This window comes from Macaca nemestrina, chromosome 17 (assembly GCF_043159975.1).
Source record: "Macaca nemestrina isolate mMacNem1 chromosome 17, mMacNem.hap1, whole genome shotgun sequence".
Lineage (NCBI taxonomy): Eukaryota > Metazoa > Chordata > Mammalia > Primates > Cercopithecidae > Macaca > Macaca nemestrina.
The window spans coordinates 39,656,949-39,671,610 of NC_092141.1; the positions used below are offsets into that span (position 1 = coordinate 39,656,949).

A 14,662-nucleotide genomic window follows, 5' to 3' on the forward strand; every position below is an offset into this window, starting at 1 on the left:
ATACGTGCCTTGTGTATGGGTACGAGTGTCTTCGTATATCTGTATGCTTGTTTGGCTCTGTGCCTGTGGGTGCACTTACTCTGTGTGTTTAGATCAGTCAGTTTCATCTCTCTAGGGGGTCTGTCTTGTGGGCATTGATGGCAAATCTTTAATATATTTGTTCTTTCTATAGGTTTTATTGACCGATACCAATACTCAGTTTGTAGAACAAACCATAGCTATAATGAAGAACTTGCTAGATAATCATACCGAAGGCAGCTCTGAACATCTGGGGCAAGCTAGCATTGAAACAATGATGTTAAATCTGGTCAGGTAAGCGTTCTACTGAAATATAGCAGAAACATTTTAAGAGATAAGAAAAACCTCTTACACATTGATATCGGTGGTAATTGATAAAATAATTTGCCATTCTTTACTGCACACAAACTAGGGTGTGACAATAAGGTAACCAGAAGTTGTGTATGTTCTTTTCTAAATAAATATCTTATTGTTTTCGAACTTAAATTTAATTCATTTTACTTGATGACTAAAGTACTTTGAATGCCTTCTCCTTTGTCTATATCTGATAATTTTTTTATTGTTTCTATGTCTATATAGGTATGTTCGTGTGCTTGGGAATATGGTCCATGCAATTCAAATAAAAACGAAACTGTGTCAGTTAGTTGAAGTAATGATGGCAAGGAGAGATGACCTCTCATTTTGCCAAGAGATGAAATTTAGGTGAGTTCTCAAAAGAGCAGTGTAGGGTCTTGTAAATCTTAATATGTTCAATGAAGTACAGGAAAAGAGTAGATACATGGTTATTGGTAGAAAGGAGGACATGAAAAGAGAGCAATTTACATGTTTGTTTTTCTCTATATCTCTTCTCAAATTTCCCTAAGCTTTGTGCCTGTGACAGTGCTCCCTTTTTCTAAAACTATGCTATAATTGAGCTAAGAATTTGATTCTGTTTCCAATCTGATACCATAACTAAGGGCCATGATGGAGGGTAAATATCGATGTTGCTTGTTCCCTTCTGGCTTTTATGTCTGTGATAGCAGTATCTCTTTTATAAAGTCATCATGTCACTTAGGTTATCTGGGAAATTATTTGCACTATAAGAAATCTTACATGACTAAAGGTGTGTGTGTGGCTTCAAAAAAATTGTTTGCTGTTTCTCTTTCCTCCACCATTCTATAGGAATAAGATGGTAGAATACCTGACAGACTGGGTTATGGGAACATCAAACCAAGCAGCGGATGATGATGTAAAGTGTCTTACAAGGTAAAAAAGAGAATGACCTTCAAGTATTAGTGGGTTTTACTGTGAGAATTATAACTACTTCATTATAGCTTTATACTTGTATTTTATGTGTATTTAAACTTTTTAGATGTCAAACTTTTGTGTTTGAAATATGTGAAGACACTAATCTTTATTACTGCTTTTTTTTGACTGATAGACTTTCAGTAAAAATAAATGTGAAAGAGCGATATGTTTGGGAAGTTAGTGTTGCTAGGTTATGAAGAATAGTATAGAGTTATTGGGAAATAAGATACATAAAGCTTCAGATTGCATTTATGTTATGATTAGATAAAGGTATTACTTGAGGAACTCATTGTGTTGAATCTTTCTAAGAAATAATTGATTTCCTGATTCAAGCACCAGAGACGGAAAAAAAAGGAAATAATTAAGTCTGCTTTAATGATAAATACTTATTGACACATATCAGAAAGTGATTAAACACTATGGACTGTATAATAAGCATTCACATATGTTTCTTTGACCAAGCCAAGCTTTATAATACAGTCTTCTCTCAGGATCTGTCAGGGATTCGTTCCAGGAACCACTCCCCAAACCGCTCCCCACATCTCACTCCCATGAACACTAAAATCCACAGATGCTCAAGTCTCTGACGTAAAATGTCATAGTATTTGCATATACACTGTGCACATCCTCCCATATATTTTAAATTATCTTTCGATTACTTATAATATCTAATACAATATAAATGTTATATAAATAGTTGTTATATCATATTGTTTAGGGAATAACAACAAAGAAAAATCTGCACATGTTGAGTGCAGATGAAACCCTACTTTTTTTTCCCCCAACTTTCTTCAGTCCGTGGTTGGATGAATCCATGGATATAGAACTCACTGATAGAGAGGGCTAATTGTACATTCTAAATTTAAGGTAGTCATTTTGCCAAGATTACTTTGTAGAAAGTAAGTATTACCTTCTCCCCATTTGAGATGATTTTGTATTCTGGGATCTGCATATTAACTCAAATTATTTGGGTTGTGCTAATAATTTGTTTAATGAAATAGATATTTCCTAAGGCTTATATCCGTTAGTACGAGGTTTATTTGAGGGGAATCAAAAGAGCCTGAAAGATTTATGGTCTCTAAATTTTTTTTTTCCAGAGATTTGGACCAGGCAAGCATGGAAGCAGTAGTTTCACTTCTAGCTGGTCTCCCTCTGCAGCCTGAAGAAGGAGATGGTGTGGAATTGATGGAAGCCAAATCACAGTTATTTCTTAAGTAAATTTCGGTCACCAAAAAACATAAAGCAAAAAGCAAATAAAGCCCCCCACCACACACACAAAAACAAGTAATCCCCATGACAGGACTAGGATAGGAAAATAACTGTGTTTTGTGATTTTTTTAAAGAAAATAATATGATCAGTGAAATTTTACTTATAATAAAACCCAAATTGCTTCATTAAGTCATTTACAAAAGTGACATTGTCTAAGCTGTTTGGACCACTAATTTTATATACTAAACATTAAAAGTGACACATTTAACCAGGTTACATTACATCTATTTGATGCTTATGTTATGAAGGGTATACTAGGCTATATCAGCTAAAATCATGTCCAACATAGCACACTTCATAATGAGCCACCCTGGCTGATTATCCTGAGAGAGGAGAGAAACAGTTAACCCAGGGCCAGTCACACCATGCACATATGATTGTTTTGGAATGTCTGGTTAGCTTTCTAGTTGATACGGCCTTCCCTACGTAAAGGTCGGTTTTTTTTATTTCTCAGATACTTCACATTATTTATGAACCTTTTGAATGACTGCAGTGAAGTTGAAGATGAAAATGCACAAACAGGTGGCAGGAAACGTGGCATGTCTCGGAGGCTGGCATCACTGAGGCACTGTACAGTCCTTGCAATGTCAAACTTACTCAATGCCAACGTAGACAGTGGTCTCATGCACTCCATAGGTGAGATCAAAAGAAAGTTTCATTTAGAAATAGAAAACCTAGAGAACTGGCATGTAAGATAAGCAAAAATTACTTCAGCAAGGCCATGTTAGTAAATTGGCATCTGTTTGTCCACATTAGGCTTAGGTTACCACAAAGATCTCCAGACAAGAGCTACATTTATGGAAGTTCTGACAAAAATCCTTCAACAAGGCACAGAATTTGACACACTTGCAGAAACGGTATTGGCTGATCGGTTTGAGAGATTGGTGGAACTGGTCACAATGATGGGTGATCAAGGAGAACTCCCTATAGCGATGGCTCTGGCCAATGTGGTTCCTTGTTCTCAGTGGGTAAGTGCATAGAGTAAGCGGGAAAGAAAAGTGCCTGGCATATAGCAAATCCTTCAGACTATATTTGTTCAGTAAGTGTTTGTTGAATGAATGGGTAAAACTTTAGGGCCAGAATAAATCTTTTTTTTTTTTTTTGGAGATGGGGTCTCGCTCTGTCTCCTAGGCTGGAGTGCAGTGGCCCAGTTTCGGCTCACTACAACCTCCGCCTCCTGGGTTCAAGCAATTCTCCTGCCTCAGCCTCCCAAGTAGCTGGGAGTACAGGCATCCGCCACCACTCCTGGCTAATTTTTTGTATTTTCAGTAGAGACGGGGTTTCACCATATTGGCCAGTCTGGTCTCGAACTACTGACCTTGTGATCCGCCCACCTCGGCCTCCCAAAGTGCTGGGATTACAGGCTTGAGCCACCGCACCCGGCCCAGAAGAAATCTTAGAAGATGTTTAGTTAGGTGATTTTTCAGCTGTAGGGAAATGGTTGGCACCACTAGACCTGACTGGTGTTCTATATCTTTCCATCCTACTAAAAAGTTCCGTTTAAACACTGATTAAAAATCGCTGATCTACTCTGGTGTCTTCATATATTTGATAAGGTAATTAGGTTAAACCTAATTTTAGTTAGTTGTTGCAACACTGGAGCTGGAATCCACAATTTGTGCCTGTGTACTACCTCCAGTTTGCTATTCTTTTCCCCAGAATGTCTTATACAATTTTTTAAAAATGTAAGTACTTTTTATTTGCATTTGATATTATGATATTTGTTTTAAACACTAAAAACATCATATGGCTACTAGGTCTCTCTCTTAATTTAATGAAAAATTTTCCTAAAATCACATCATTCTTAATACATGCTAAAACATTGAGAAGGGTTGTTGTTGCTTTCCAGTGTTAAAAGGCTATTTGCTTTTTATTGTACCAAAACTGATTTCAGTTGTAGTAAATTATGACTAATAAGGTAATCTGTCGTCGTTATACCTGTACTTAAAGTAAAATTTTTTATACCTGTACTTAAAGTAGAATTAAAACTCCTTATCCTGTCCTACAAGGCTCTACCTGATCTGGGCCCTGCCTCAGAGATCTCTAACATCATCTTATGCTATTTTCTTTCTTGTTCACCAAAGCCACACCAGCTATCTTTCTGTCCCTCCTTGTTAGACTTGTTTCTGCCTTAGAGCACCCTTGCTTCTGCCACCACCTGAAATGCTTCTTCTCTGGTATTTTATTTTGGTGAGAACACGTAGCATGAGATCTACCCTCTAACAGATTTTTAAGTGTATAATACAGTATTGCTGTCTGTAGGCACAATGCCGCACAGCAGATCTCTAGAACTTACCTTGTATAACTGAAATTTTACACTCATTGATTAGCAACAGCCCCAAATTATTGAAACCTTCTTGAAGCCTAAAATTAGTTCACAGATGTTCAAATGTTTTGAAAATGGATGTTCTGAATTATCTTATTAGCACCTATTTATAATTAGCCATGAAAATACTCAGTAATTTTTTAAATTAAGAATCAGTTAAGGGCCGGGTGTGGTGGCTCACACCTGTAATCCCAGCACTTTGGGAGGCCCTAGGTGGGTGGATCACAAGGTCAGGAGATCGAGACCATCCTGGCTAACACTGTGAAACCCTGTCTCTACTGAAAAAAAATACAAAAAAATTAACCGGGCGTGGTGGCAGACGCCAACAGTCCCAGCTACTCGGGAGGCTGAGGCAGGAGAATGGCATGAACCCGGGAGGTGGAGCTTGTAGTGAGCCAAGATCACACCACTGCCCTCCAGCCTGGGTGACAGAGCGAGACTCCGTCTCAAAAAAAAAAAAAAAAAATTCAGTTAAGTTCAAGTAGCTTTAATTCGTTGAGTTTTATATTAAATGACTTTGAGAAGGAATTTTCTGTTAGGCCAGATCTCACCTATAACATTATTGTAATCCTGGGATCAGGCAAGAATTAGAGAGCTATGGGCCATGATCCTGGCCTTTGTTGTTACTGCTTGAGGATTGAGGCATCTTTTTATAGCTTCCCCTATTCTCTATAAATTTCTTCTTATCATGTGATTAAACAGTGGTTTACCATTAGATCATTTTTTCTTGAGTGTACCCCAAACTGCTTTACTACAGGGAGTTATAAAGGATGTCATTTAGGTAATAGATAGGAATTTCAGCCCTCATCCTTACACCTCTAGCTTTGTATGTAAATCTGACTGATCTCTGGGTTCTTTTTCTTTTTTTTTTTTTTTTTTTTTTTTTTTTTTTTTTTTTTTTTTTTTTTTTTTTTTTTTGAGACGGAGTCTCGCTCTGCCGCCCAGGCTGGAGTGCAGTGGCCGGATCTCAGCTCACTGCAAGCTCCGCCTCCCAGGTTCACGCCATTCTCCTGCCTCAGCCTCCCAAGTAGCTGGGACTACAGGCACCCGCCACCTCGCCCGGCTAGTTTTTTGTATTTTTTAGTAGAGACGGGGTTTCACTGTGTTAGCCAGGATGGTCTCGATCTCCTGACCTCGTGATCCGCCCGTCTCGGCCTCCCAAAGTGCTGGGATTACAGGCTTGAGCCACCGCGTTCCTTTTCTTCCTGATTTCTCAAAAATCCTATAGTCTTTCTGTTTTTGTCATGTCTCTGCCTAGTATATATTCAGTATTCACTGAGTTCCCCTGACTGTATGAGAAGAGAGTAGAACTCTTCTGATCATCAGTCTTATTTCTGCTCTGTGCAAATGCTTGTACAAATCAAACTAAATTCTTTGCTGTCATCTTCTGTTTCTGTTCTCTTTCATTTTGTGATGTAATTTGAGCTGAATCTTGGAGGTTTTGTCTCCTGGTAAAGCCTAGGCCTCTCTCAATAGCTTTCACCAGTTAATCCTTGGAATTAACAGCTATTGTAGACATCGTATATAGTCATCTATCATAAACAATGTACACAGTTAAATCTCAGGATAAATATTAATCAGTCACCATTTGCCTTAATTTAGCAAGTGGTTGTCAACTTTGGGTTTACATTTTTGCTACTCTTTAGCTTTCTACCTAAGAACAAAAATGGGATTGTTTGCGCTAAGCTGATTTTGTTTTGTTCTCAGGATGAACTAGCTCGAGTTCTGGTTACTCTGTTTGATTCTCGGCATTTACTCTACCAACTGCTCTGGAACATGTTTTCTAAAGAAGTAGAATTGGCAGACTCCATGCAGACTCTCTTCCGAGGCAACAGCTTGGCCAGTAAAATAATGACGTTCTGTTTCAAGGTTTGTATCATTCATTTTGTGTGCGTGTGTGTGCTGACATATGTCAAGTAATGATTATGTACAGAATGTGCAGGACTGATTGTCTTCTTTTAAGGTAAAATATATGGAGCAGGCATAATCAACTCCTACTCATGCATTTCTGTAGGTATATGGTGCTACCTATCTACAGAAACTCCTGGATCCTTTATTACGAATTGTGATCACATCCTCTGATTGGCAACATGTTAGCTTTGAAGTGGATCCTACCAGGTTTGTCATCTTTTCACATAGAACTGCTCTGGTTTTTTTTGTTTTGTTTTGTTTTGTTTTGTTTTTTACATGAAGCAAGGCCTCTTCTCCCCTTGATCATTAAAATTAGTTTTTAATTATAAAAGTTATATACAAATACACTTTGATGATATCTGTAATTTTTTTTAAGGTATCCTTTTTTTTAATTTGCCTTAGATCCAGGGACAGACTGGAGAAAGGTGTCTTTGACTTCCACCTCCAGAGACTGTTACTAGTTAAGTCTATTCCACTGTCATTTTTCCATGCATTTGCATATTCATATACAGTCACTCACCTGCATACTCTTTTTCTAACTCACTTCTCCTATGATGAGGAGTGACTTAGGAGAAGAGAAAGAGGCTAATAGGTAATGTAGGGTGCAGTTTGTTTATTTGTCTTTTTTTTTTTTTAATTTGAGACAGTCTCATTCTGCCATTCAGGCTGGAGTGCAGTGGTGCAGTCTTGGCTCACTGCAGCCTCCGCCTCCCAGGTTCGTGTGATTCTCCTGCCTCAGCCACCTGAGTAGCTGGGATTACAGGCATGCGCCACCACACCCAGTTAATTTTTTTTTTTTTTTTTTTGTATTTTTAGTAGAGATGGTGTTTCACCATGTTGGCCAGGCTGGTCTCAAACTCCAGACCTCAGGTGATCTGCCTGCCTTGGCCTCCAAAAGTGCTGGAATTATAGGTGTGAGCCACCATGCCCAGCCCAGAGTGCAGTTTAAACCACCATTTCTGTGAAGCTTTCTCTGTCTGTTACCAGGTACTACCCATGAACAAAGAAATATGCTTTGTTCTGTGCCTCACACCACCATTGTAACAATTGGGATGGTTTATGAGTTTATCTCCCCTCTAGAGTGTTGGCTCTTAGACATTTTTACATCTTTATATCCTTCCATGAGTATTTAGCATGGTGTCTGCCTTATAGTGAACATTTTATAAATATTTGTTAAGTGAATAAATTTTAACTGATTTTCTTATGCTTACTTTTTATAAGCCACATGTTAAGATGTTCTTGTCTTTCAGTTAGGACTTTATTTGCCATGTGTATGGTTTTTTTTTATTTTTTATTTTTTATTTTTGGCTTTTTTTTTTGAGACACAGTCTTGCTTTGTCACACAGGCTGGAGTGTAGTGGCGCAGTCTTGGCTCACTGCAACCTCTGCCTCCTGGGTTCAAGTGATTCTCCTGCCTCAGCCTCTTGAGCAGCAGGGATTACAGGTGCCCAACCCGATGCCTGGCTAATTTTTGTATTGTCAGTAGAGACGGTGTTTCACCATGTTGGTCAGGCTGGTCCTGAACTCCTGACCTCAAGCAATCCACCCCCCTCGGTCTCCCAAAGTGCTGGGATTACAGGTGTGAACTACCACGCCCAACCATGTAATATCTTTTTTCTTTCCTTTATTTTCAGTCTGTGTTTTTCCTTGTAGGTGAAGTCTGTTTCTTGTAGGCAACAGAGTTTTGGGTCATGGGGTTTTTTTTTGTTTGTTTGTTTGTTTTTAATCCATTCAACCACTCTTACGTCTTTTGATTGGAGAATTTAGTCCATTTACATTCGATGTTATTATTGACAAGGACTTACTCCTGCTATTTTGTTATTTGTTTTCTGGTTGTTTTGTGGTCTTCTCTTCCTTCTTTTCTTCCTTCCTGCCTACCCTTTAGTAAAAGTGATTTTTACAGGTGGTATGTTTTAATTTCTTGCTTTTTGTTTTTTGTACATCTGTTTTATGTTTTTGATTTGAGGTTACCATGAGGCTTGCCAATAATAGTTTATGAGCCATTCTTTTAAGCTGATGACAAGTTAGCACTGATTGCATAAAGCAGCAAACAAGCAAAAAGAAAACTAATAAAAACTCTACACTTTAACTTTATCCCCCCACTTTTTAACTTTTTGTTGTTTTTATGTATACCTTATTATACTGTGTCTTGAAAAGCTGTAGTTATTATTTTTAAGAGGCTCATCTTTTAATCTTCTCAAGATAGTAGTTCATACCACAATTACAGTGTTATAATATTTTGTGTATTTACTATTACCAGTGAGTTTTGTACCTTCAGATGATTTCTTACTGCTTGTTAATATCCTTTTCCTTTTGATTGAAGAACTCCCTTTAGCATTTCTTCTAGGACAGGTCTGGCATTGATAAAATCCCTCAGCTTTTGTTTGTCTAGGAAAGTCTTTATTTCTCCTTCGTATGTGAAGGATATTTTCACTGGATATACTGTTCTAAGGTAAAAGTGTTTTTTTTTTTCCTTTAGCACTTGAAATATGTCATGCCACTCTCTCCTGGCCTCTAAGGTTTCCACTGAGAAGTCTGCGGCCAGATGTATTGGAGCTCCATTGTATGTTATTTGTTTCTTTTCTCTTGCTACTTTTAGGATCCTTTCTTTATCCTTGACCTTTGGGAGTCTGATTATTAAATATCTTGAGTTAATCTTTGGTTTAAATCTGTTTGGTGTTCTGTAACCTTCCTGGACTTGAATATTGATAAATATCTTTCTCTAGGTTTCATAAGTGCTCTGTTATTACCTCTTTGAATAAATTTTCTACTGCTCTTTCTACCTCCTTTTTTTTTTTTTTTTTTTTTTTTTTTTGAGACGGAGTTTCTTGTCACCCAGGCTGGAGTGCAATGGTGCAACCTCTGCCTCTACCTCCTCTTTAAGGCCAGTAACTCTTAGATTTGCTCTTTTGAGGCTGTTTTCTGGATCTTGTAAGCATGCTTCATTCTTTCTTATTCTCTTTTGTCTCCTCTGTGTATTTTCAAATAGACTGTCTTCAAGCTCACTAATTCTTCGGCTTCATCAATTTTGCTTTTAAGAGACTCTGATGCATTCTTCAGTATGTCAGTTGCATTTTTCATCTCCAGAATTTCTGCCTGGTTCTTTGTAATTGTTTCAATCTCTTCATTAAATTTATCTGGTAGGATTCCCATTCCTTCTCCACATTATCATGGATTTCCTTGAGCTTCCTCAAAACAGCTATTTTGAATCCTTGGTCTGAGAGGTCACATATCTCTGTCTCTCCAGGATTGATCACTGGTGCCTTATTTAATTCGTTTGGTGGGTCATGTTTTTCTGGATGGTCTTGATGCTTATGGATGTTCATTAGTGCCTGGGCATTGAAGAGTTAGATATTTTTGTAGTATTTGTAGTCTGGGCTTATTTGTACCTATCCTTCTGGGGAAGGCTTTCCAAGTATTTGAAGGCACTTGGGTGTTGTTATCTAAGTCTTTGGTCACTGCAGCTATATCTGCTTTAGGGGACACTCCAAGCCCAGTAATGCTGTGGCTCTTGTACACTCTTAGCAGTACCACCTTGGTGGTCTTGGGTAAGATCCTGGAGAATTCCCTGGGTTATCAAACGGAGACTCTTGTTCTCTTCCCTTACTTTCCTCTAAACAAACAGAGTCAGTCTGTCTCTCTTTCTCTCTCTCTTTCTGTCTGTGTGTGTGTGTTGAGCTGCCTGTAGCTGGGGGAGGGGCGACACCAGCAGCCCTGTGGCCACCACCACTGGGAGTGCACTGGGTCTTGCCCAAGGCCTGCAGTACTGCTGCCTGACTACCACCTATGTTCACTCAAGGCCCAAGGGCTCTACAGTCAACAGGTGGCAAACCCAGCCAGGCTTGTGTTCTTCCCTTCAGGCAGTGAGTTTTCCATGGGTCCAGAGATGCTGTTCAGGAGCCAGTGACTAGAGTTGGATACATTAGAGATCTATGTAGTGCTCTATTCTGCTGCGGCTAAGGATTAACCTGGCATCCAAGCTGTAAGACAAAGTCCTTCCCACTCTTCCCTCCTCTTTTCTCAAGCAGAGGAGTCTTTTCCTATGGCCGCCATTGCCCCAGGCCCATGGTGAGAGCTGCCTGGCTATCACTGATGTTCACTCAAGGCTCAAGGGCTCTTCATTCAGCTTGTGGTGAATGCTGCTAGTTCTGAGTCTCTCCCTTAAGGCCATGGGGCTCCCCTCTAACCCAGGGCAGGTCCAGGAAAGTCTTCCAGGAGCCAAGGCCTGGAATCTGGGACCCCAGGAACCTACTTAGTGCTCTACCCCACTGTGTCGAGCTGGTACCCAAGTTGCAACACAGAGTCCTCTTTATTCTTACCTCTTCTTTCCTCAAGCAGAAGGGATCTGTCTCCATGGCCACCACAGTTGGTAATGTGCTGGGTAACACCTGAAGCCAGCATGTCTCCCAAGTCTCACCCAAGGACCACAACAAGTACTGCCTGGCTATCCCTGCTGGTTATTCGGGGCCAAGGGCTCTTTAGTGAGCAGGTGATGAGTTCTGCCAGGACTGGGTCCTTCCTTTTAAGACAGCAGATTCCCTTCTGGCCCAGGGTTTGTTTAGGAGTGTTGTCTGGGAGCTAGGGCCTGGAATGGGGGCCTTAGGACTCTGCCTGGTGCCCTCTCCTACTGTGGCTAAGCTGGTAGTTGCAAGACAAGGTCCTCTTTACTCTCTCCACTCTTGTATTTGAACAGAGGGAAGGTGTCTGTTGGAGCTACGAACTGAGCTGAGCTGCCTGGGTTTGGGAGAGGGGTGATATAAGCATTCCCTTGGCTGCCCTGGCTGTCTCACTAGGTCTACCCCAAGTCCACTGGCTCTGAGCCCAGCACAGCACCAGGACTTACCCAGAAACTGCAGTCCTTGTGTCCCTAGACTGCCTTTCAAGTTTATTTAGGACTTCAGGGCACTTGAGCTCTTGGTGGTGGGGTTTGCTGGAAGTCAGGTTTCAACAACTGGGATGGGTGATTTACCTCTGGCTAGGTCTGTTCTAAGTTCTCTACCCGTGAGCACTAGTTGAGCTCTGCCCTGTGTTGCTTTCTGCTATGACAGGGCAGCATTGAGTTCTTATGCAAAGCTCCATAATCACTGCGCTGTCCGTCCCCCAAATGCAGATTTTCTTTGCACACCATGGGGCCACTGCCAGGAGGTGAAGAAAGGGTGATATAGGTAATTCAAGACAGTTTTTCCTACCCACTTCAGTGCCTCTTTCCTTAATATGATGTTAAGACCAGGTGTTTTGATTACTTACCTGATTTTCAGTTCTTATGAAGGTGCCTTTTTTGTATGGATGATTGTTCAGATTGGTGTTCCAATAGGGGGAACGATCCCTGGAGGCTTCCATTCAGCCATCTTGCTCTACCTCCAATTCTGAAGCTGGTTCTTTGAAAATCAACTTGAGCGAAAAGTTTTTTACACAGGAACACTTGAATAATTGAACACAGATGTTCATTGTAGTTCAGAATTACTAGAATATTCAACAGGTTACCATTGGCATGTGGGAAGCAAGAGAGCACTGTGGCTAGAACGTATTGTTTTATAGGGAAACCTGAAATGGACTGCAGTGTTCCTGCTGCTGTGCTGACTTAAAAAAAAAAAAAAAAAAAAGGCAATTGTCCGGGTTTCTAGCAGTCTCTTTGAGCCTTGTTAAAGAAATTGTTAATCTCATTCATACCCACCAATTTCTAGGCCTCCATATCTAAGATTTGGATTACTGTTGTATCTTAACGTTCTGCCTGCATATAATCCCCATATTTAGACAGTCTCTTCAATTAGCCACATATTGCAAGTTCATTTTCCTCCTCTGGCTTCCTAACAATCATCAGCCATTCTCCAATGGATACCAACCAGGTGTCCTTGTGATTCAGTTCAACCGTGACACTGTTTACCTGGAGTGAACATCAGATTTCCCACAGGATGAGGGCTGAGTGAGATTGCCACCACTAAAGATGCCAATTACAAGCCACAGGTTGTTACCTGTGCTTCTCACAGCCTCACCTTGAGTTGGATTAATTTGCTAGAATGGCTCACAGAACTCAGGGGCATACTTTACTTTCATTTGCTTACTTACTATAAAGGATATCACAAAGGGTACAGATGAACAGCCAGATGGAAAAGATGCACACAGGGCAAGGCATGTGGGAAGGGGCTTAGAGCTTCCATGCTGTCTCCAGATGCACTATCCTCTAGGCACCTCTGTGTGTTTGGCAACCTTTAAGCTCTTCAAACTCTGTTCGTTGGGTTTTTATGGTGGCCTCATTACGTAGGCATGATTGATTCAATCATGGGTGGTTGGTGATAAACTCAACCTTCAGCCTCTCTCCTCTCCTTGGAAGTTGGGGAATGGGGCTGAAAGTCTCAACCCTCTAATCATAACTTGGTCCTTCTGGTGACTAGCCCCATCTTGAAGCTCCCTAGGGCCTCCCAGCCACTGGTCATCTCATTATCATACAAAAGACACTCAGCACTTCCAGAGATTCCAAGGGTTTTAAGAGCAATGTGTCAGGAACCAGGAGCAGAGACCAAATATATGTTTATCACAATATCCTTGAGTTATTGTATTGAGTACTTAGTGTGGAATACCTGGTGTATATGTCTTTCTCCTTTTTGAAAAGGTCAAAAGGCAATTATTGTTGAATCCTCAGCACCTGACACTAAGATGGCAAATAGTAGATGTGCACTAAATGTTTATTGGATTGAACTGATTACCTGCCCTACCTACTTTCTCTTTCTGAAATACCCTTACTTCTTTTGTCTATGCAAATTCTGCCTCCTTTGGAACTCACCTGTTCAATGAAATATTTCCTGCTTTGCAGTCCATGCTAATTTCTGAACTCTTACTGTATTCAATGCTGTACCACACAGCAAACTCTTAAGGAATCTAGAGCAATGACGTAAGTGTCCAAAGCATTTCTGTAATACGTTAATTAATATAGAAACAAAATTACTAGTTAATCTGTTAAAACAAATATTTACTCAGTACTTGCTGTGGTAAGGCACTGTGCTAGTCTTTAAGGGGACATAGGTAAACACTTCCTGCAAGGAGCTTACAGTTTAGTAAGAGGGATAAAACACATAACAAATAAGTGGTGAGTTTCATAAGGGATGTATTTTGAGAGTTCAGATTAGGCTAGTTAGAGAGTAAAGGTTTGTGGATTTGATTGCTATTGGGTAAAATTTAAACTACATAAAGCAGGTATTATTATTCCTGTGTTATTGATGAGAAAAAATGACACCCAGAGAATTTAAGGATTGTGACCAAGCTCATAATGATCCATGACTGATACAGCTGAAATTTAAACCTAGTAAATCTCCCTGTGGAATCTCTTCCTTTAATCGCAACACCAGAGTTTAGAGGTGGTACTGATAAGAGTTAGCAACACCGGGGTGGGCGTGCTGGCTCATGCCTGTAATCCCAGCACTTTGGGAGGCTGGGGCAGGCAGATCATGAGGTCAAGAGATCAAGACCATCCTGGCCAACATGGTGAAACCCTGTCTCTACTAAAAATACAAAAATTAGCTGGGTGTGGTGTTGGTGCTCAGCTGTAGTCCCAGCTACTGGGGAGGCTGAGGCAGGAGAATCACTTGAACCTGGGAGGCGGAGGTTGCAGTGAGCTGAGATTGTGCCTCTGCACTCCAGCTTGGCAACAGAGCGAGACTCTGTCTCAAAAAAAGAAAAAAAAGCAACACTGATTGGATATGGGGAATAATGAAGTAGAGCAGGAAAAAGTGACATCAGAGATGGCCTGAACGATGTGATTAAGAAAGTGATAGTGCTATTGATAACATAGGGCACAGGGTAAGACATACGAGTATAAGGAAAAATCAGTTAATTTGGGGCATACTGATTTTTAG

General features: G+C 40.2%; 1 protein-coding gene across 8 annotated transcripts in view; it reads left to right on the forward strand.

Moving 5' to 3' along the window:
* LOC105485209 (neurofibromin 1) overlaps positions 1–14,662 on the forward strand; it is a 291,308-nt gene that overhangs the window by 145,644 nt on the left and 131,002 nt on the right. For all 8 annotated transcript variants that reach the window (XM_011747440.3, XM_011747435.3, XM_011747438.3 and 5 more), the window contains 8 exons: positions 173–312; positions 598–720; positions 1,180–1,263; positions 2,403–2,519; positions 3,030–3,211; positions 3,332–3,543; positions 6,609–6,770; positions 6,916–7,019. In XM_011747440.3, the coding sequence (XP_011745742.2) occupies positions 173–312; positions 598–720; positions 1,180–1,263; positions 2,403–2,519; positions 3,030–3,211; positions 3,332–3,543; positions 6,609–6,770; positions 6,916–7,019 (1,124 nt within the window). The remainder of the gene's footprint in view (positions 1–172; positions 313–597; positions 721–1,179; positions 1,264–2,402; positions 2,520–3,029; positions 3,212–3,331; positions 3,544–6,608; positions 6,771–6,915; positions 7,020–14,662) is intronic.